The sequence below is a fragment of the Oreochromis niloticus genome, linkage group LG18, assembly GCF_001858045.2.
Source record: "Oreochromis niloticus isolate F11D_XX linkage group LG18, O_niloticus_UMD_NMBU, whole genome shotgun sequence".
In the NCBI taxonomy this organism is placed as follows: Eukaryota; Metazoa; Chordata; class Actinopteri; order Cichliformes; family Cichlidae; genus Oreochromis; species Oreochromis niloticus.
This window is the reverse complement of record NC_031982.2, coordinates 647,445-670,791: the sequence shown is the minus strand read 5'-3', so window position 1 is coordinate 670,791 and position 23,347 is coordinate 647,445. Positions and strand designations below refer to the sequence as shown.

Here is a 23,347-nt window from a genome sequence, read left to right as displayed (position 1 = left end):
AATACAGATCTAATGCATCCTATTACATGTTGGCCAATAAAATGATATGATCATCCACTTCTTGAATTGATTTTTCCTCAGATCAGCCTTCCGCATCAGTTCCGAAACAGCTTTTTTCTCTCTTCTTCCTCTGGATATTCTTCAGCAAAGGTTGTGTGTTTAATTTGGAAATGTCTTGCGACATTTGAGCTTTTATTGTTAGCCAGTCTCTCTCCACAAATTGGCATACTGGTAGGCCAGAATGAATCTGCCCAGGTATCATTAAATATTCTATTTCTTCAGATATTTTTCTTTTCTTACTTTTCTCCGGCTTCCGCAAGCGTGATGCTTGTTTTGAGTGCCGAAAAATAATAAAATATAATTTAATTTTAATATTTCAAGATCACAATAATCTTCCAATTTAGAACTACAATTTAAAAAATAACTAACACAAATAAAGTACACCTCAATTAAATACATATAATTTATTTTCCCAAGCCACACGGAGCCGCAGTATAAGGATGAAAGAGCCGCATGCACTGCAGGTTGCTGACCCCTGCCCCTAAACCCACTAACCTTTGAGAATGGCCAGAGTTTCCCCGACCCCCCGCAGGCTCATCGCTCCTTCCTCTATGTCTCTCAGAGTTACACTCAGCTGGCTTGTACCGGTAATGGAGCTTCTTTGCAAATGGTCCACATAGTCCTCCAGTTCACTGCAAAGTAAAGAACACAGAAGACAGAAACATATGGCGTCAACAGTCACAGGCAGCATAGTCAACTGTGTGACAGCCTGCTGTAGACACAAGATGGCAGCAGAGAGCAGATTTAAGGAGTCACAGTCAATGGTCCTGTGTGTGGCCCTAATATAAAGATAATAGAGATCTGGATCAGTGATTATTACGTTAATTCTTTTTGTGAATAACTTGAAAACTGCTGCACCTAAAAGTCTGCTGTATAAAATGTTCAATTGACTGGAATGTTCTGACACGGCATCTTGTAGCTTGCCAGCACTTTACCAGAGAGACCAGCCTGACAACATCTACATATTTGTAACACATAAACCATCATCAAAAGTGATGTACATATAAAAGCTTGGGTGCTGCAAGATTAGATTAGATTAGATTGAACTTCAATTTCATTGCAGAGCTTACAAGTAATATAAAAGTACATATGCAGTTAGCCTCTAACCTCAAGTGCAGGAGCAATAAATGCATAGACACTATGCACATAAATATATAAATATACATAATATAATAACCAGAGCTAAGTGAGCAACATCAAGCAGGCTTATAGAGCTACAGCAACATCAAGCAGGTCTACAGAGCGACACAACACCCCCACCTGACATAATCTGACCACCTCTCACTGCTCCTCATCCCTGCCTACATCCCCTGCAGCAAACAGCACTTGGGTTATTAAAACATGGCTAGATGGTGCTCTCCTCCGACTACAGGACTGTTTTGATATAACAGCCTGGTCCATCTTTGAACAACGGGACCTGGAGACCTTCAGTCAGTCTGTCCCTTTCTACATTAAGTGTTGTGTAGATGTGACAGCAACAGAAGCCAAACGTGTTTATCCTAACCCAAAACCTTATGGCTGTGGTTAAAGGCTGCGCAGACCAACTGGCAGGGATCCTCACAGATTGAATGACTGTCTCACTGTGTCCCACATCAGCAGTGATGACGCGCTGTGAGAGACCCTGCTTATGCAGTTCAACAACTCGACCACGTTCACGTTGCCTTTGTCATCAGAACATCATGAAAGTGTGACTACCTGACAAAAAATGACAATGAATCCACATTTTTGCCACAGATTTGGCCTTTTAAAGGCGTGTGGTCCTAAACTTTTGATCAGCCGTAAAACAGCCTGTGTTATGGCCCTAGCAGGGCCTCCTCCTGAAGGTGCCTGTGTGGGACTGTCCTTCAATCACTTCTGCCTGAGGTGCCACCTTTCCCTTTTACACAGCTGACTCTCGTCAGTAATTAAAAGTATTTAAGCCCAGGGAAAGGTGAGCTCTGGGCCAGAGTGCCATGTGAGTGGTTACAGCTAGTGAGCTGAGTGTTTGTGGTGTTTGCAGCTAGTGAGCTGAGTGTTTGTGGTGTTTGCAGCTAGTGAGCTTTTTACTTTATTGACCAACGCTTGAGTTTTGTTTGTTTCTTTAAACGGTGATAGCGGCTTGTCCGTCTCTTTTAGTTGAGCTACTTTAACAAAACTCCTTAATTTAACCCTTTTGCCTCCTTGACTCCTTTTTCTGACCCGGACACTTTTTGTTACTTCCCCCTCACCGCCTAGACCTCTCAGGGGAACGTAACAGCCTGTTTCAGTTTAAGTGTTGTTTTCAATAAATTCCATGCTCAAAAATGTTTTGTCTCACTCCAGTTTCTTCTTGTTGCATGTTGAAGCTCTACTTGGAATCCTGTTAAGATCCAACCATGCAAAATATGATTTTTGCCCATTTTTCAAGTGGTCTTAAACTTTTGATCAGGACTATATGTTGATTGGTTTCTGGAGTTTACTATCCACTAAAGCATATTTTCAAAATGGTTATATGCAATAAAATTCCAAAATAAATTAGGCAAGGAAAAAAGTATTCCTTTTGTTCTATGTTCCAGCCTCAGCTACTTTGACATAGTAACATCTCCTCTAATATTTCCACCTCTGATGAAGTCTCCCAAGTGTGAGCTTTAATTTGATAACAAGAGCAGGAACCTCAGAAAGAACCTTAGGGCTTAAGAGACTAGGCTGGCTTGATATGTTGGTATTTGGTTAAACGTGTGTTTGAATGCGCATAGAGAAACATAACTGTGTCCCAGTTATTCAGAAACTCCTACTCATGAACCTTCATAAATGCCAACCCATGTTAGCAGAGTACGTTGAAAAAAGAAGTTAATGTGTAGCATGTTATTATGTGAATGAATTATGATGTGTTTGGAAGACCATGCCATACCAAATCAAATCACTTCCCACCCCACTCCTCTATTTTTAACAATTGCTTTTTAACATTAGGCCTACAAATGTTAATATGTCATGCCATGCATGCCACCAATGATTTGACTTCAGCTGCATTTTACACTATAAAGGGTCATGATGTCAGACCATGTCTGTGAATGTTGAAAGGACTAAATCATGGTCAATCAGTGCTTTAACTTTAAATGAAAGAGGACAGCTGACATCTTGACATCAGCATCTATTCAGGTCAGCAACTCTTAAAGCCTGATGTAAAGACACTACACATAACTACCCTTTTATATAACAGCTGGAAGGGAACAGATCTAAACAAAACAAGGTTGGACAAGGGCTAGACATGGGTTCAAACAAAGGTAGGACTTTTGGAGTTGCAGTAAAAGCTTTCACTGGGAGTGGGGTGGCTCTGTCGGCCAACAGTGAAGTTGAGTAACATCAGAGGATATGATTCCTTTGGTTGCAAAAAGAAATCTATGGGAAATTGAACCTTCAGCAGCAGTTATGACCTCAACAAATATTTTACAGATAAGTTTATGGTTTCAGTTGCTAGTTTCGAGTTTCATTGTAAAATTGCACTAGATAAATTTCAATTGAACATAATGTTAATTTTGTAAATGATTATCCCAGTTATAGTCCAGCATGATAATAAAGCAAGTTATGTATCTCAGTTTCTCCGTTAGATCCACTCCTCACTTGTTTGGATTAAAACCACCAAGATGTTGATGCTTAGGATTGCAAAATGGCATCTGAGCAAACCACAAGACTGCCAGAGCAATTTCCTTTAGAGATATGACACCAAAGTGATGTTTATCCATAATGCACAGCACAACGTTTGGAAAAAAAACCCCCTAATACAGCATACCAGCACAAACACCTAACACCAACCATCAGAACGGTGGTGGAAGGATGAAAATTTGGGCATCTATGAACTCCTCTGTTCACCTGTTCAGTATTCTAGAGTCACATGTGAGGCCATCTATCTTACAGCTAAAGCTTGGATCAAACTTGGTCATCAACAAGACAACAAGGAAATCTACAAGAGCTTTTATCTATAATAATGGCTAAAAAAGAAAAGAATCAAGGTGCTGCAGTGGTCCAAAGTGCAGACCTCAACCTGACTGAAATGCTGTGGCGGGCCATTCAGACAGCTGAGCATAGACCTTGACAAACTTCAACAATGCTGTAAAGAGAGGGGGAAAATTTCTACAAGTTAATGCTGTGAAATGTGGTTCTACAAGCTATTGATTCATGGGGTGTCCTTAGTTATTAATAGTGTTACATCCCTGGATGGATCCTATCCACTGGATACTGTGGCTCCTATGAAAAAGAAAGCCTCACAAATAGCTCACATAACTCACAGATGCATGCCTTGCAGCAGTTAACTCAGAAGGTGGAGAGGAAATGGTGTCTCACTATGTTAACAGATCTTCATATAGGCTGCAAAACTGCTTGTTTCTTTATTTTAAAAAGGACTTCGTAAAGCTAGAACATCACTATTTGCCAATGATCGAGGAAAAACTAGATCATTTTAAAAGCCTTTAGTTAAACCCAGCTGTCTTATTTAATTTTAAGCCAGTTTCAAGCCTTTTTTTTTCTCAGAAATTCTTGAAAGAGTAAGTTGTGAAACAGCTAACTGATCATCTGCAGAGGAACAATTTATTTGAAAAGTTAACTCAGGTTTCAGAAATCATCACAGTACAGAAACAGCATTAGTGAAGGTTACAAATGATCTTATCATATTGGATTGTCTGTCAGAACAGACCATTACAATATGTCTGATGACAAGCACAGTGTGGTTATTGGCTACTCCTTCAAAAGATTAGTATTTTAAAAAATTCTTGAATTCTTAAATTCATATTCTTACCTAAGCTGTGTGAGTATTCTCTCCTCTTCAGCAAGGTAGAGGGTCCTCTCCTCTTCCAATTCAGCTCTCTGTCTGAATGCTGCCTCCTCAAATTGAGCCAGCCGATCACACATCAACACCACTAGCTCGTGGCCTGCCATCTGCAGCGTAGAACTCACAGTCTCCTGGTTTGATAACTGAAAAACATCCAGCAAGTCAGGAATCAAGAAAATGTTTTGGGGTTTTCAGAGCAAATATTGGTAATATGGCCATTTCAGCATAACACTTAATCTATAATAGCTTGTTTTAGGCAAATGATGAACTGAGGTATTGCAGCAAGGCCCAGCATAAGATCATCTTCTCCTTTCGACTGCTCTCTTCAGGGATCACAACAAGTGATAATTTACCTCGATCTCACCGTCCAACCCTCACAAGCATCCTCCACTGTGACACCTACCCTCTGCATGTCCTTCTTCACTATATCCATGAGGTCTTCTCCTTGTCCTCCTGCTGGGTAGCTGCATACTCAGAATTCTTTGCCCAATATGTTGTTTACCCCTCCTTTGCACATCTCTAACTTTTACTCCAACCTAAAGTGGCAGCAAATTATTGCCACCATACAAACCATAAGTCCCAGCAGGTCTCACTACCATCCTATAAACCTTCCCTTTCAGTCTTGCTGCTTTCCTTCTGTCACAAATCATCCCTGACGCTCACACCACCCTGGCTGCACTCTTCTTCAGGTCTCTTGTGTCTGTTGCTTTGGATGATTGCCCCCAGGTATTTAAACCCTGACTACCTCTACTCCTTGCATCTTCATTGTTACACCTGTCTTCCTCGTATTCACACATACATTATATTCTGTCTTGCTTCTTACATTCCTGTTCTCTCCAGTGCCTACCTCCACCTCTCCAGGCTGTCTTCCACTGCTCTCTGCTCTCACTACAGATCACAGTGTCATCTGTAAACATCATAGTCCACAGAGACTCTGTCTAAACTCATCTGTCAGCCTGTCCATCAGCACTGCAAACAAGAAGGGGCTCAGAGCTGATCCCTGATGTAATCCCACCCACTCAACAGTTTGATACTGTTGTCCATAATATTTTATTATAGCAATTAGAGCATTCTGTAGGTATTAATTATGGAGTTCCACAGGGGTCCGTGTTAGGACCAATTTGGTTTACATTATACATGCTTCCCTTAGGCAGTATCATCAATCATAGCATACAGTTTCAGTCATTTGCTATGCAGATGACACCCAACTCTATCTATCCATGAAGCCAGATAACAGACATCAATTAGTTAAACTGCAGGAATGTCTTAAAGACAAAGACCTGGATGTCCTCCAATTTCCTGTTTGTAAATTCAGATAAAACTGAGCTTATTATACACAGCCCCAAAAATCTTACAAATATGGTATCTAACCAGATGCTTACTCTGGATGGCATTACCTTGGCGTCCGGTAACACTGTGAGGAATCTTGGATTCCTTTTTGACCAGGACATGTCCTTCGATGTCAAATTGTCACCAAAGCACATGCTCATGGGGAGGGGGGGGTGTATCTGATTGTTGAGGTTTTCTCTGATTTCTCTGTATGTACAGCACCTTAAGGCAACTATCGTTATGATTTGGCGCTACATAAATAAAACTAAATTGAAGTGAATTGATTTGGCTTGGAGCACTTTGAGTTGTCAGTAAGACAACATAAGTAGTTTAAAAGTGCACGTCAATATTTACTACTATTATTAATAACAGTATTACTTGTGTTGCATTAACTGTAAATAGTGAGCAGAGTTGAGTACCTGTAACTGTCTGAGTTGGTTCAACTGGAATCGCAGCTCACACACATTCCTCTTGGCTGACACTAAACGCTGTTGCATTCTGCTGTCAGAAGCAGGGGCCCGAGGAGCTGGATGGATGGAGGTAAAGCTGTCAGTCAAAGCAGCAGGATTCTGAGGCTCAGATGATACTCCTGAAGGTCAAAGAAATAGTTTTTTTTTTTGTAATTTTCACACCATGAGATACACTCATAGTGGCAATATGTACATTTAAGAAACCTCTCACCAAGTCTGTTGTTTATAAGGTTGCATTCTGGACTCTCACTAAAAAACACAGAGTAAGACAGACAAAAGACTTAAAATGACTGTTTTAACTCAGGTTTACACCGTATACAGAATTAATCTTACTTTATGAGGTAAAGATCTGTTAGTCAAACTAATATTATATTTGATTAAATGAATTCTTGTTTTATGCAAATTGTTATTTTAAATACTACCAACAACAAACATAATAAAATAATTAATATAGTAATTGTTAATATCAGTAGATGTTACAGACCTGACAGCATCCTTGTCTCCTGGTCCTATGGACAAAGCGTGGTGCACTAGCCCTGTTAGACTGGCTATCTGCTCCTCCATGGCTTTGATTCTCTCACTGATATATAGGAATACATACATTATTATCCTTCGCATAACACTTATATGAACCATGAGAACAGCTTGCCACCATGTAACTGTCATAATTTCATTTAAGCACCATTTCCCAACCATTGGTCTCATGATTCTTTATATTGGAAGGGAAATACACTCCAATATTAGTGGATGAGAAATTTTGAGAGCATCCTGGTACTTCACCCTGAGTCTACATCATCAGGAGGAAGAAGGGTTCAGATGATCAGCCGTAACCATACACTTTATCAAAGGAACAGTTGAAGCTTAATCTTAAAAACAACTCCTCTCCCCACTTCCTCACTGGTCACTTCCCCATTGACACTTAGTTTAGCTATGAATCTGAGCTCCTTGTGCTACCTACTGATCATACTTGAAAAAGCCTTGAAGGACAAAATAAGGTTAATAATTTTATGCATTTTGTGACTTAAGTGGGGTCAGTTTTGGAAGAGTCCAGCTGAACCAAGCACAACTTTTGTTAATGGAGTTTTACTTTTATAACACATTTCTACTCCGAGCATTCAAAGCAAATCTCAAGAGGCCTGTTTTTTTAATTTGCAGATATCATCACTGTGTGATATTTTGCAGTTACTGAGTGTCAGATTTTCAAACTTCTACCACGTAATTTTGACCTAGTAACAGAAATATCTCATAGGACAAATGTGAGATAAGTCGTTAGTTGTGTATTTAATTCAAAAAGGGCAACATGTCATGTTTTGTTCTTGTAGCAGAGTATATCTGGGCTGATTATCAGCTACTGGAATAATCTATCACTATAAGCATTCACTGAGTGTAATATAAGGACTATTTTTGTGATGCAACTGGCTAAACATGGAAAATAACTGAACCCACACTGCAAAAACTCAAAATCTTAGCAAGTATATTTGTCTTATTTCTAGTCAAAATAATCTCACCACACTTAAAATAGGACAAAACCAGCTAAAGAGTAACATCTCAGTAAGATATATTAACTTGTTTTTAGACTGTGGATCTTGAAACTAGAAAATTTTCACCGTTCCATTGGCAGATTTTTTCACTTAATACAAGATATTTTTGCTTGAAATAAGAGGAAAATCTGTTTCCTGTGGTTTTGTCATAGGCTGCAATGCAACAAGACAATTACTCTGGCTATCAGCTCACCTTTGAGCATTGCTGGCATTCATATGGCCCTGAAACAGTCTCTTAGTTTGTCCGACAGGACTGTCAGCAAAAACAGATGAGGTGGAGGATGAGGATCCACTTCCTCTGCTACTGCTTATAATCTCTAGTGTAGCACTGTTATAGTCCTGCCCCAGGGACCGGCGAATCAGTGACTTCTTCTCAGGAGACACTAGGCCCACACCTCCGATGATTTGTCCACCATCAAACATCCTGACTTCACTGAGTCTGTGAGGGGAACTAGGCAGGATTTTGGTTCCCATTGGGGGAAGCTGACCGCCAGCATACCTCCTACTCTTCCGCCTAGAGAAAGGAAAAGCAGATGGAATAGAAAATGAATGTATGTACAGCAGTGTTAAACCCACATACAATATGGTCCTTTGATAAACTGATTAATTGATTTTTCATCTATTTATCACAGTCTCTAATTTCTATCGTAGTTTTCATTATAATAGAGATGGATATAATAGCAATCACAAAATCTAGAAAAAACCCATTACATAGTTAGTTATTACAAGTCATCAATTGATTTTCATGTCATTGATTGAAATAAATATTTGTTCCTAATCTTGTAGTTGGTCACCAGGTTTGCACACATCTCAGGAGGAATTTTTGCCTACTTCTCTAACTAACTCTAAATCCTTTAGGTTTCTTGACTACTGCCAAGCAAGTTGAAGCTTCAGCTACCTTCACAGGCTTTCTACAGGATGGTCTGGGGGAAAGAGCTTACATGGAACTCTAGACCACTGATGTTTTTTTACATGACAAAAGCAATTTAGACAAAAGCAATTTAAACAAACAATTTTTTTTTTACAAAGAACGATTTAGTATACACAACTGCACCAAATTGTGGATTATTAAACATTATGTCTCTCCCTTCTGAGTCCCTGTTAGTACATAAATTAATAATTGATGAACATATTGATTTAGTTTGCTTTAAAGAAACCTGGTTAGAGCAGAATAATTATGTTAGTTTAAATGAATCAATAGCCTTGAATCCTTGAACCACAAGCAAAAGAGGGTGTGGCAGCAATCTTCCACTCCATCTTACAATCATCCAAAGACCCACACAGAGTTTTTAATTAATTTGAAAGCTTGATGCTTAGCGTTGTCTACCCTAACTGGAAAACTAAAAAAAAAAAAAAATCCTCTTTTGACTGATCATTTCCTTATAATACTTAAATCTCCAATAATGGGTTACAAAGCAGTGGAAAAATACATTTCATCACAGTAGATATCTTTCTCAAAGGACTGTAACTAAGTTTAAGGATATAATTTCCCCATGTGCCAACACAGTGCCAAGCAGGTACTTAAACTCTACTCCCTAATATTGTTTTACAACTTCAATGCATATTTAATTTTCTGTAGTATATTTATAATTAGAGCTATTTGCATTTATTAGAGCTATTTTGTTAAATTTTGTAACTTTGTAATATATTCTTTTATTTAGTTCAGTTTAGTTAATTACTGTTCTTTTCATTTTGGAGCAATTGTCACCACATAATTTCCTCTTCAATAATTAAGGTATTCTGATTTTGATTTTGATTCAGATACTCCTGGAAGAAATATAATCCAGTTCAGTTCAATTTTATTTATATAGTGCCAAATCGCAATAACAGTTGCTTCAAGGTGCTTTAAACTGATAAAGACTCCACAACAATACAGAGAAAACAAATAAAATCCCAACAATCAGATGGTCCCCTATGAACAAGCACTTTGGTGACAGTGTAGAGGAAAAAAGCTCCCTTTAACAGTAAGAAACCTCCGGTTACCTACGTTCAGGGAGGGGCGGCTATATGTCACGACCGGCTGGGGGTGAGGGAAGGAAGACAGGACAAAGACATGCCAGAGAAGAGACCCATAGATTAATAATAACTTATGATTAAAAGCAGAGAAAAAAGAGCAGAAAAAAAAGAGTGAAGAAGAAACGCTCGGTGATAATGGAAAGCCTACTGCAGTGTAACTAAGGGAGTATTCACAGTAACCTGATCCAGCCCTAACTATATGTTTTATCAAAAAGGAAAGTTTTAAGATGAATCTTAAAAGTAAATCCAAATCTAAACCGGGAGCACATGGCTCTGCCTCCCATTCTACTTTTGAATACCCGAGGAACCACAAGTAAACCAGAAGCCTGAGAGCAAAATGCTCTACTGGAGTGAGAAGACATTAAGCGGTCTTTAAGATAAGATGGGGCCTGATTATTCAAGACCTTGTATGCAATGAGAAGGATTTTAAATTCAGTTCTGGATTTAGATATATATCTGAGCAATAAAGCTTATGAGTAGGAAACACTGTTGTATCCGGCCTGCTTTATGCACAAAAATAATCACGTGAGTAAATGACTAAATTAATACAATCCATGTAGAGATTTGTTTTCCTGTGCCAAAACTTGTTGATTATATGATTTTTGGCCAGGTCTGCCCTCAACAGCATACACAGGCTGTACATTCACTTTAAAACATTTGCTATATAAAAGACTTACAGGATAGCTGGGTCTGATGCTTGAGTGATATAACATCACCAGTGTTGGGAAGGTTACTTTTAATATGTATTCCACTACAGATTACAGGATACATGCCCCAAAATGTATTTTGTAACTTATTCCGTTACGTTACTCAATGAGAGTAACGTATTCTGAATACTTTGGATTACTTTATATATTATCATGCTTTTTACAACTACATGAATGTACTATTGCTGTGTGATTTATTAATATTACTGAAGGGTACTCGCCATACCAATACCAACTAGATTTTTAAATCTTAATATAAAATGAGTAACAGTAGGGTGGCTGTAGCTCAGGAGGTAGAGCAGGTCACCTACTGATCGGAAGGTCGGTGGTTCGATCCCTGGCTCCTCCAGTCTGCATATCAAGTATCCTTGGGCAAGATACTAACCCCAACTTGCTCTCCGATGCATCCATCCAGTATCAAATTCAAATTCAAATTTTATTTGTCACACACACACAACCATACACAGTATGACATAGGGGTGAAATGCTTGTAGCTGTACAATGCCCGACCATTAAATGACAGAAAAAAGTTTTACAGAATTTACAGGTTACTACAAAATTTACAAATTAACTTAGAAATTTACAGTAAAAAATGTGCAAATAGCAGAAAGAGATTATAAAGATTATAAATTATAGGAAATGTGTGGTGGTGCGTGTGTTAATGTGATGTGTGTGAGAGTCCAGTCTTATAGTGATGTGATGTGTGTGGGAGAGTCCAGTCCTACACCTGGTTCAGGGCCCGGATAGCCTGGGGGAAGAAGCTCCTCCTCATTCTCTCTGTTTTGGCCTTAAGGGAGTGGAAGCGCTTCCCAGACCTCAACAGTGAGAAAAGTCCATTGTTGGGATGGGAGAGGTCCATCATAATCTTCCTAGCTTTGGACTTGCACCGCTTGGTGTAGATGGACAGCAGGTCAGGGAGCTCTGATTGAATGATGCGTTCGGCCGAGAGCACCACTCTTTGCAGATCTCGTCTGTCCTGCTTGGTGCTGTTCCCAGACCAGGTGCAGATGTTTCCCGTCAGGATGCTCTCGATGGTGCAGGAGTAAAAGTTCTTGAGCACCTTCAGTGGCAGATGGAAGTCTCTAAGTCTTCTGAGGAAGAAGAGACGCTGACGGGCTTTCTTAACCAGGGTGTTGATGTGACAGGACCATGACAGGTCCTGAGTGATGTGGACACCCAGGTATCGGAAACTGTCCACTCTCTCCACTGGCGTGCCACTGATGATGAGGGGTTTGTAATTCCTCGCCTGCTTTGTAGTGAAGTCCACGATCAGCTCCTTAGTCTTGCTGATGTTTAGGAGGAGGTTATTCTCCTGGCACCAGGTCTCCAGGTTCCTAATCTCCTCCAGGTAGGCCGTCTTGATGTTGTCGGAGATCAGGCCTACAGCAACAGTGTCGTCAGCAAACTTGACAATGGAGGTGGTGTCTGATGTGGCTACACAGTCATAAGTGTACAGTGAGTACAGCAGGGGGCTTAAAACACAGCCCTGAGGCACTCCAGTGCTGAGTGAGATGGAGGGGGAGACTTGTTTTCCCACCCTCACTGATTGGGGTCTGTCTGTGAGGAAGTTGAGGATCCACTGACACAGTGATGAGCTGAGTCCTAGATCCGTCAACTTGGTGAAAAGCTTAGAGGGAATTATTGTGTTGAATGCTGAACTGTAGTCCACGAACAGCATCCTAACATAATTCCCTCTGCCAGTGTCCAGGTGACTCAGGGATGTGTGGAGCAGATGAGATATGGCATCGTCTGTGGAACGATTAGTCCGGTAAGCAAACTGAAGTGAGTCGATGGTGGCAGGAAGTGAAGAAGTGATGTGATCTCTCATCAGTCTTTCAAAACACTTCATCACAATTGAAGTCAGTGCTACTGGACGGTAGTCATTGTGGCAAGCGGGCTGTTGTTTCTTTGGAACAGGAACAATAATGGACTGTTTGAAGCACGTGGGAACCACTGCTTGGGCCAGGGAGAGGTTGAAGATCTCCATGAACACCGGTGCTAGCTGGTCAGCACAGGCTCTCAGGACCCGGCCTGGGATTGCATCTGGTCCTGCTGCCTTCCTGGTGTTCACCCTCCTGAAGGTGTTCCTCACGGCATGCTCTGTGATGATGAATACATTGTCTTCACTGGTGCACTCCAAGCGCGCGCAGCCGTTTGTTGTTTTAATTGCTGCGGCGTCGAAGCGAGCATAAAACGTGTTCAGCTCATCAGCCAGTGAAGCATCGGCATTCATCATTGAAGAAGCTGGTCATTTATAGTCCGTTATAGTCCGCAGTCCTCACAGGTTCCTAGAGTCGCACTGTCGTAGCTGTGACTCTAGTTTTTCCCCGTAGCTCCGCTTTGCCTTTCCGACCGCGCTGCGCACGTTGTAGGACGCAGCCTTGTATAGGTCCATATTACCGGAGACGAGCCCTTCATTGTAGGCAGCGGTGCGTGATCTCAGAGCGTCGCGGATGTTTTTATCCACCCACGGCTTCTGGTTGGGAAACGTTCGGATGATAGTTCTTTCTGCTGTGTCGTCCGCTAGTTTCCCAATAAATCCCACAACTGCTTCCGTAAACATGTTGATGTCATCAGAGCTGCGCCGAAACATGTCCCAGTCTGCGTCATCCAGTGCGTCCTGCAGCGCGGCCACTGATTGGTCTGTCCAGCGAGCGACCTCCCTCCTGATTGGTGGTTGCTGCTTTAGCCTTTGTTTGTAGGCAGGCATGAGGAAGATGGCAGCATGGTCCGATTTTCCAAATGCCGGCAGGGGCTGAGCCTTGTAACAGTTCTTGAACGGGGTGTAGCAGTGGTCTAATGTCCTAGTGCCCCGGGTGGGGCAGTTGATGTGCTGGTGAAGGTTGTGGAATGTCCGTTTGAGATTCACTCTGTTAAAATCTCCCATAACAATGAGTGCGGCATCTTGGTGAAGTGTTTGTTGATGTGTGAGAGCCTCATGCAGCTCACATAAGGCAGTGTCCGAGTCCGCGTGAGGCGGAATGTAAACAGTGCAGGCAATGACCGCAGTGAATTCCCGAGGGAGATAGAAAGGGCGACATTTAACGATCAAAAGTTCCAGATTGGGTGAGCAAGAGCGTGTGAGTGGGGAGATGTTTGTGCTGTCGCACCATCTGTTGTTCACCATCAAACACACTCCACCACCTCTTTTCTTCCCCGACTCCATTGTCCTGTCCATGCGGTAAACCGAAAAGAACCCCGCCGGCTGCACGGCGTGGTCTGGTATCGCTGGGTTCAGCCAAGTCTCGGTGAAGCAGAGGAGGTTGCAGTCCCGAATGTCTCTCTGGAACTTGATTCTGGCTCTGAGGTCATCAAGCTTGTTCTCAAAGGATTGAACATTGGCTAGCAGGATACTGGGCATGGGTGCGCGGTGTGCGCGAGCCCGTAGCCTGTTCCTGATGCCGGCTCGTTTCCCTCGAGGCCGTCGCTTAGGGTCGCGTCCTTTGTTCTCTCTCAGGATCTCCTTTGGCCAGGTTGGGTCCGGAGTTAAACATGGTGAAATGTTCGTGTATTGTAGACCAATAGAAACCAGAGTGTCTCTACTGTAGCGAATTTGTGTGTTTTGCATGATGCCCATGCAAGATTATGGCAGATATAGCAAAAAGTGGTGAAAAACCGCAAAAAGTGGAGAAGTTGGGGCAGAGCATCCAGCACGGCAGCCGACCTCACCGGCGCCATATTTGAAGGCGCCGGTGTATGAATGTTTATGAATGTTATTAGAAAGCACTAAGTGTAGATAAAGTGCTTGTGAGAATGGGTGTGATTGGGTGAATGAGGCATGTTGTATAGAGCGCTTTGAGTACTCCGTGAGAGTAGGAAAGCGCTATATAAGAATCAGTCCATTTACATTAGGTAAGGCTGCACTTTTTGCAGCGATCTCGTATAGAAAACTATTCCGCGGCTCCGAACCGTAGTAAAGGGACCTCTGGCTAACACGTCGGGCTCCGTGTCGGGCGTAGCCGAAAACTAGCTTTACTTTGCTGTCTGGGTCAACTTTGCTAACGAGAGACAGAGAGAGGCGTTGAATGGCTGCTCCAACGGAGCTTATTGTTTCGAAGGAAAACACGAACACAATGTACAGTCGAGTCTTAATAGCTTACTTACAGCTGGGCTCGTCAGGCACTCTTTTTGGCTGCAGTGGTTATTATTATATTTACATGCTTCATACATGCTATGCCTTTACCACACTGCCTATCGTCTTCATATTAAATCATTTGTTGAATAATACTTTTTAAAAATATTTCTTCACGTCATTATGCGGGCCACAATAAGGGGTGACATGTGCCGCAAGGTTAAGTCACACGCATTAGAGCATCTTAATGCGCGTTTTGCTTAGGTTTCCACCAGCGTGGAATTACCAGAAATAGAGAGGGCATAGCGTCATGAAACAGGAAAATACCGCCGTGTAATCCATTTATTTCAACAAAGTAACTGTATTCTGAATACCACTTTTTTAAACGGTAACTGTAACGGAATAGAATTACTCATATTTTGTATTTTACATACGTAACGGCGGTACATGTATTCCGTTACTCCCCAACACTGAACATCACACTCACATAGGCCTTCCCCAGTCAGCTCCTATTTGAATTCAATTCAGTTTTGTGCCAAATCACAACAACTGCCTCAAGGCACTTTAAACTTTCTACTGATGGATTGCAAAATGACATGTTATAACTGTCAGTCCACATACCCAAAGTGACTTTTCTATTTCTTTGGTTTAGCTAACCAAAGAAATGGTGTGGCTGTAGCTCAGGTGGTAGTGCAGGTCATCTGCTAATGGGAAGGTTGGTTTCCTGGCTGCTCCAGTCTGCATGTCAAATATCCTTGTGCAAGATACTAACCCCAAGTTGCTCTCGCATGCAGCTATCAGAGTGTGAATGTTGGATAGAAATCACTATATAATAATCAGCTCATTTACCTACATTTGCATTACTGGAAAAATGTCGAACTAAAGATTACATTGACAAAAAAGTTTGTTTTTATTGTGTTTAGATGTTTCTTTTATATGCTGCCCAACTAAAAATTATCGTTTTTAACCCATTATAAGAACTATATCTAACACGTGTACCTAAACTGGTACAGACTGTTGCCTCCTGGCTGCTGCAAATGGTGCAGAAATTAAGTATTAAACTTCAGAGATTTCCTATTGTGTATGTGTGTAAATAGGCAAGTATACCTGTGGAGGGAATGGGTCCCATCCTCTAGATTAGATTGGCTGTCTCCATAGCCCATCAGGGGTTTAATGGAGGCTCGGTACTGCTGCAGCCCTGCTGGGATTCCTAGGACTCCAACATTCACCACATCTGTTGTGAGAGATGGAGGGGCACTGCACTGGGAGGAGATGCTGCGGCGACCTATTCCATCCTGCAGGGAAGCGCAGTAGGAGTCTGGATGTGGTCCTCCTTCACCACGCACCACCAAGGCCATGACCTTACTGCTGTCAACGTTCTCATCTGACACATACATGCATTTACACATAAACACACTGTCACTTTAGAATGTGGAGCAAACACACATAAAGAGTAAAAACACAGCCAGTGGTTATGTTTCCAAGAGTGTAGTGCAAGTAAAATCAGTTCAGCATTGCACACTGGGTTGCCATGTGGAACAAAAAACAAAAAAAAAGCAAAAAGCTCAAATACACACACAGACACACACAAACCCCAAACATTCAGACATTCTGCTTAAATGTGAAAATAAAGCTAGTTTACACAGCAGTAATGAGGTTTCTGATTATCTGTGTGTATAGCCACGGCAGACATTGACATACGGCATTCATGAGAGACGGCTTACATCATTACAACTAATCACAGCCCATAACTTCTTCCCTTATGTCACAGCAAAGGGAAAAAAACACTTGCAGTACTAACTCAGTGTTCAGTAGGAATCAGCTAAAAAGCACATTCCTACTGATCAATAAAGGAATCTCACCAGGCTTGACATCTCTCCTCAACAGGATGGCACTGCTGGTGCATATGGCACTGGATCGTCCTGCTCCCGAAAGGCGAAGTGTCTGTGCTAATGTAGTGCTGGGGTCCCGCACTCCCCCACTGCCCCCTCCACCATATGGCATCCTGGAAGGGGAGGAGGGCATAGACCGGGCCATGGGTGGAGACATGGAACCTTGCAGGCTTTGGAGGGTGCCACGACTGGATGATGACAAAGTGTGGACTGGACTGTGACTGCCATACAACACCTCTCTGGGGATCTGAAGAAAGCAAAAAAGTACTCTGAAACTGCACCATCACCACAACTTAGAACCACAGACGCGGGGGATAGAGCACTTTCTATAACACTTCATTGATGACTGGAGTCACATCAGCCTGTTTTAAATCAGCAGTGGTGGTACAATCGTGAAAAAGCCTGGACTCAGTTGACTCAGTTGCAAACTATAGATGCATGTCACATCTATCTTTGTTGTCCAAGATCTTTGAAAAAGTTGTTTCTATGCAGCTCACTGACCATCTGTCAACAAACAATCAGTTTGAGCCATTTCAGTCTGCTTTTAGACCAAACCACTCCACAGAACCAGCTTTAATCAAAGTGGTAAATGATCTGTTGGTAAATCAGACAATGATCGCACTTCAGTTTTATTACTGCTAGATCTAAGTGCTGGTTTGACACTGTGGATCACTGTATTTTATTGGATCAGCTTGAACATTTTATCACAATCCTACCTTGTTGGGAAATCTCAGAATGTTAGTTTTAAAAATGATCTCTCTGAGACCTGTGCTGTGAGGCATGGGGTCCCCTCAAGGGTCTGTACCTGGCCTATTACTGTTTTCTCTCTATCTGCTGCTTCTTGGTCTTCTTCTATGTTCTTTTCATGTAACCTTTCACTGTTACGCTGATGACCTGCAGCATTGGAAACTGTGCTGACTTGTCCAAACTGGAAGCTTGTCTATCTGCAATTAGGGGCTGGTTATCTGATAATTTTCAGCTTCTTAATGCTGATAAGACAGATTTGATGGTCATTGGACCACAAAATTTTCACTTGTCTTCGCACATTGATTGTTGTAATGGTCTCCTTTCTGGGTTACTGAAGAAAAGTTTTAGAGGTTTACAGATGGTACAAAATGTGGCTGCCCACATTTTAACCAAAATAGGGAAATATGAACACATTACTCTAGTACTGAAATCTCTTCACTAGTTGCCTTGTAGGGTTCGAGCAGATTTTAAGATCCTGTTGCTCACCTACAAGACTTTAAATGGTCTGGTGCCTTCATATCTCTCTGACCTTTTGCACCTTTATGTTCCATTCAGTGCTCTCCAATCTCAGGGCAGAGACATAGTCACAGCAGAGTTTACTGGTTTCAGGTGCTGGATGCCAATCACTGTTGTTCACACTGGTGCACACTAGTACTGCTGGGTAACCCTCACAATTGCGACATGATACTTTTTTCTGCTCATTTAGTTTAATTTCATGTTTTTGTTCAATCACCTTTTATGAACAGCCCCATTCTGAGTAAGTTGGGGATTCCTTCCTTTTCTGCTGTGTAATCCTTTTTGATCAGTTGTTGTTTAACAGGTCTGAATATGCATTTAATTCAAAAGTGTTTAGCTGATCCCAGCAAGTCAGTTTCATCTTTCAGGCTTTGATCATAAAGCACATGTAATATATTAATGAAACTCAGTCAACCTTCCAATGAAAATCAAGCGGAAATTTCATCATTTCACCAAACCCCAAGAAGTGTATAGCTGAATTTTAAAAATACTTCCATTTGATAAGTGGAATTTTTATGTTTTTGTGAATTCTGGATACATCCTTACATAAAATATATATCACTCACTCAGACAAACAAAAACATTCCTGACTCTGGGTCTTAAGAAAAAGGAATCATGTATAAGAAAGAATAAGTAACCTCAGCTAATTAAAAAAAATAATACAAATGATACAAAAATGTACCAAATACCAAACCACCACCCCAAAATGTCACATACAAGCATTTACTGAAAATGTTGAAAGTATAATTGTGCCTCTTTGTCCTCAAGAGAGTTAAGAGTAAATATAATGTAAATGGCAGCCAGAAATATAAATGCAAGTTGATAGATATGAGCCTATGTGATGAATCTGTGTGTGTCTATAATGAAAGTCCTTAGCAAATTTAGCTGAATATGCCTGGGTCACAATGCCAACATGATCAGCATCACAACTAATGTTGTCCCACTGCAAGCTCTAGTGACAAGTTTGGTTTCTGCCAGCAGCTACATATCAGATGAAGGTATTCCTAGATATAAAAACATGTGTGTTAGGTGTTAGTCATCCTGTCAATTTCATTGCTATTGTCAAATACTGAATGGAGAATATGTCAGTGAACAAGTCATTTCTGAAACCAAATTATAAGCCAAATAATTGTGCAATGGGACAAATGAGTACAGATTCCTCCACCTCAATTTTTCTTTAATCCTACATATTTAATTTCTTTACAAATACTCAAATATGAATCTTCTCATGGTAAAGACTGATTTGTTTTCTCCATTCTCCATTATTGTCTCCCATTCTCCACAGTACCAAGTGAAACAATAAATAATGTGTGCATATTTTGACTTAGCTCTGCATGACCACAGTTAATATTCCTATTGTTGTGCAAATAAGAGATGCATAATAGAATAGAATAGAATAGAATAATCCTTTAATTGTCCCACAAGGGGAAATTTGGTAATATTAGTCTATGTGACTGAGTAGGTGGCACAACTCAAAGCCAAGTCTTTATTTGAAAAGGGCGTTGATCTCTAAACCTACAAAGAGCTGGCATGCCAAAACAGATAAACTGCCAAAAGTTTAAAAATCCAACAGGTTGCTCTCCTTTTGTCCAGACCAGTTAGACAAGGAAAGCAACCTGTCAAACAGATGATTGTTCGAGTACAAACTGAGTTGACACAGATTCCCAGCAGCAACAAAATATTCTTCCAGTTATGATTCTGCCCTGACTGTCTTTCACTTCACCATTCAGACATCCAGTACTACTTACTTGACTTCCATTATTTCCCTCTACACTTTCTCCAACACTAACCCAAACCTAACATTACCCAAGCTCACCCTACAATATAGGGACCTCAAACACATTTCTCTCTCATGAGTAATGCAAGTACAGACAGAAATGTTACTGAATTTTGTCAAATTATGAGTTGGTTAGTAAAATATATGTAGAGAGCAGGGTAGCAGAATCCCCATTCTATTAAGCAAATGTGGTTCAATATCCAGTGTCAAACTATATGATGAAATTAGCTCTCAAAAGTAGTGGCCCAGGAAAGGAAAACAAATAGAAGAACCCTTCAGAGTCAACAGGCATCTCAGTGTGGTAGAGGTTGATGTTTACCAATCAGGAGGTTAGTGGCATGTTCCCAAGTCTGAACATTTGTGAATGTAAGACAAACAAATCTTGGAATGGAAAAAAAGTGTTTGTATGAATGTGTGTGTGCCTGGATGAATACGGCTTGTAGTAAGAAGTGTTCAGTTAGAGTAGAAAAGCATCATATGAGTACTCGACCACTTGGGGTGGCTGTAGCTCAGGAAATAGAGTAGGTTATCTACTAATTGGAAGCTTGGTGATTCAATCCTTGGCTACTCCAGTCTGCATGCCAAAAATCCTTGGGCAAGATACTAACCCCAAGTTGTTCACTGATGCATCCGTGGGAGTATGTGAATGTGTATAGAAAAAGTGCTTGTGTGAATGAGGCATGTGGTATAAAGTGCTCCGGAAGAGTAGAAAAGCACTAGTAGCAGAACTCATGACCAAGTTCATCTGTGAGTTTTATCGGTGTACAATATTCAATTATCCAATTAGTTGGAAAATTACATTAAATAGTTTTGTTTGTCTGTTTTACATACATTCTGAATTGAACTGTTTCATAGCACTTTTCCACTCTAGTTGAGCACTCAAAGTCCTTTATTCAACATGCCTCATTCACGCATGCACATGTTTTCTACCTAGCATTAATTTTTTTGTCTCAGCAAAATCTTACTGTTTATTGCTAACCCAGCATCTACAGTTACAAAGAAAAACATTATGAAAAGCACAAATGAAATCATTATTTAACCTGCAAAAGAAAGTCCCATCAGTTTTCTCCTCAGGCTTCACCAAAATAATGTTGAGTTAAAACAACCAAATGACAAGTATCACTTTCTCATTATCACTTTTTCCTCTGATTTAACTGTACTTCATATAAACAGCTTATTCCCTTTGCTGATGAGATCATGGATAACATTCTCATTTTTGTTTGTTAAAACAGCATGTAAAAGATGGGACAAACTGTGACATCACCTTGGTTTCTGGACTGTAAGTTGTTTGAAATATATGCTCATATCTTGTCATGGTCCTGGGCCACGTTGGCCCAGTATTCTTAGTTTTCATGTATTTTGTTCCTTAATTAGGCCATGCTTCCTGGGTTTGCTCTGTTACGTTGTTTCCTTATGTGTTTTCCCCTTGTGACTCTTACCCCTCTGTGTATCTGTGAGCCCTCGTCTCTCCTTGTGTTTTATTCCATGTTTTCCCCTGCCCGTTATGTCTGTGCTCTCCCCGTGCTCTCTTTCCTCCTGTCTGAACCTCTGTACTTCCTGTTTTACTTTGACAGTCTCCCGTCAGTGTTGCGTTTACTCCTGCCGTGTCTTGTTATGATTATCAGTGTCACCTGTGTTCCCCGTGTGCTCCCACTTCCCTCGTTAACCCTCTGTGTATTTATGTCTGCGTCTCCCTCATGCTGTGTGTGATTCTCCCCGTGTCTCCTAGTGTACATTATAATTAGCTTTTCCCAGTTTAGTTTGTATGGTTTTTCTGTCCAGCAATAAAGCTGTGTTTTCAGTTCATTCCTGCCTCCGTGAGCTTGCGTTTGGGAGAGGGAGAGAGGGAACAAGAGCAGGTGAGACACACATGTTAGTCACATGGTTGTTTGCCAAAACTCATCAGAACATGTATCTTGTACCTAGTGTAACTTTTTAGATACCATTTGTTACTTTTCAAATTCTATATTAAGTTATGCAGGCTTGTTTGCACAACAAGGCTAAATAATTATATAAACTTTTCTGAATCTAAACAGTGTACTTTGGTAGAATTAAAAAATAAGTCTAGTGCAGGTCTATGATGATTTTTAGTGCTACTATCATCTAGTTTTGATTCTGGTTCTGTTTTGGTTAAGTCCTAAGTAGTCCTGATTTTGAACTGTTGTAGTCCTGTTTTAATTCCGGATCAGTTCTGGGTCTGGTTGAATTGGGGTTTAGTCCCTGTGTCTTGATACAGCCCCGACTTTGTTCTGCCTTGCTGCTTAATTAAAAAACTAGTTTAAGGTGTCCTGCATATGTGATTTTTTTTTTTTTTTTTTTTTTTTTTTTTTTTCCCCTATATGAAGTCATTCTCTCTTTTTTTTTTTTTTTTTTTTTTTTTGAACAAAACTCAAAGAGCCTATTAATCTTTCAGTCATTTCTACCCTCACTTAATTTCCTTTCGCTGCTCAGCTCTCACACAGTGGCTCAGCTATGCTCCAATCCCTCCATATTGTGGCCAATTACATGCGAGGATATAGGATAATATCATTGTGTGAAAAACAGAGGGTGAGAGACGTGACAGCCAAGTGGAGCGTGCGTCTGTCCTCTCAGTGAGTGAGATAGTAGACAGCGGTGAGGAGGGCTGTGCGAAAGCAAAAACACGTAAATATGCCTGACACCTGTAAACGAAGCAGCATCTGGCTGCAGTTTAAAGACTTTTTTTGTCTCGGTCTTGGTCTAGTCTCAACTTGGTCTTGGTCTTCTCTTGGTCTTGGATTAGGCGGTCTTGACTACAAGTCTAGTTATGAGTCAGTGTCATGGAGTCATGTTTTGTACTGTTTGGTTGTTGTCTGCCACACCAGAGGGTGGTGTAGTTTGTGTTCTGTGCTATTGATGTTATGTGAGTTCCAGGTGGAGGCTGACCAATGGTGGAGGACTGGGAGAGGCCGGCTATAAATGAGGACCCTTCTTCCCCTGCTCTGCCCCTGTCTGCTTCCTGTTCCCAATGAGCTGTGCCTGTGGCTGTGTGTGAGAATCTGGAATGAGAAGCTTTTGCTGTGTTATGAATAGTTTTGTTGTAAATAGTTGTAATATTTTCACTAGGTAGCTGTAGGGGTGAGAAGCTATTTTCTCCTGTTTTTGGTTAGGGAGGCAGGTAATAGACCTGTATTTTCTTTTGGGTTTTCTCCGTGTAGGTAAGCCAGTTTCATTTCATTTCTAGAGAGTTTTGTTTTGGCCTTGCTCACCCTGACGCCCGCTACCTTTTGGAATTTAATAAACTGACTGGTTATGTAAATCTGTGGCAGTTTTTGGTTTGTTTTCCTTGAGAGCAGGAGTGTGGGGACATTCTCCCTTTTCTTTTTATTTTCCCTGTGTTGTGCACCGGTTTCCCCTGGGCTGGGGTGTAACAAAGTTCACAGCTTTTTAAACAGTTAGAGCTCTGTAAATGGGCCCTG

At 41.0% G+C, this 23,347-nt stretch overlaps 1 protein-coding gene across 1 annotated transcript in view; it reads right to left on the bottom strand.

Moving 5' to 3' along the window:
- si:ch211-207d6.2 (sickle tail protein) overlaps positions 1-23,347 on the bottom strand; it is a 73,772-nt gene that overhangs the window by 28,947 nt on the left and 21,478 nt on the right. The window contains exons 5-12 of the mRNA XM_013266811.3: positions 16,841-17,117; positions 16,086-16,362; positions 8,377-8,697; positions 7,127-7,222; positions 6,854-6,891; positions 6,592-6,761; positions 4,811-4,986; positions 556-692 (exon numbers count right to left, since the gene is read on the bottom strand). Of these exons, the coding sequence (XP_013122265.1) occupies positions 556-692; positions 4,811-4,986; positions 6,592-6,761; positions 6,854-6,891; positions 7,127-7,222; positions 8,377-8,697; positions 16,086-16,362; positions 16,841-17,117 (1,492 nt within the window). The remainder of the gene's footprint in view (positions 1-555; positions 693-4,810; positions 4,987-6,591; positions 6,762-6,853; positions 6,892-7,126; positions 7,223-8,376; positions 8,698-16,085; positions 16,363-16,840; positions 17,118-23,347) is intronic.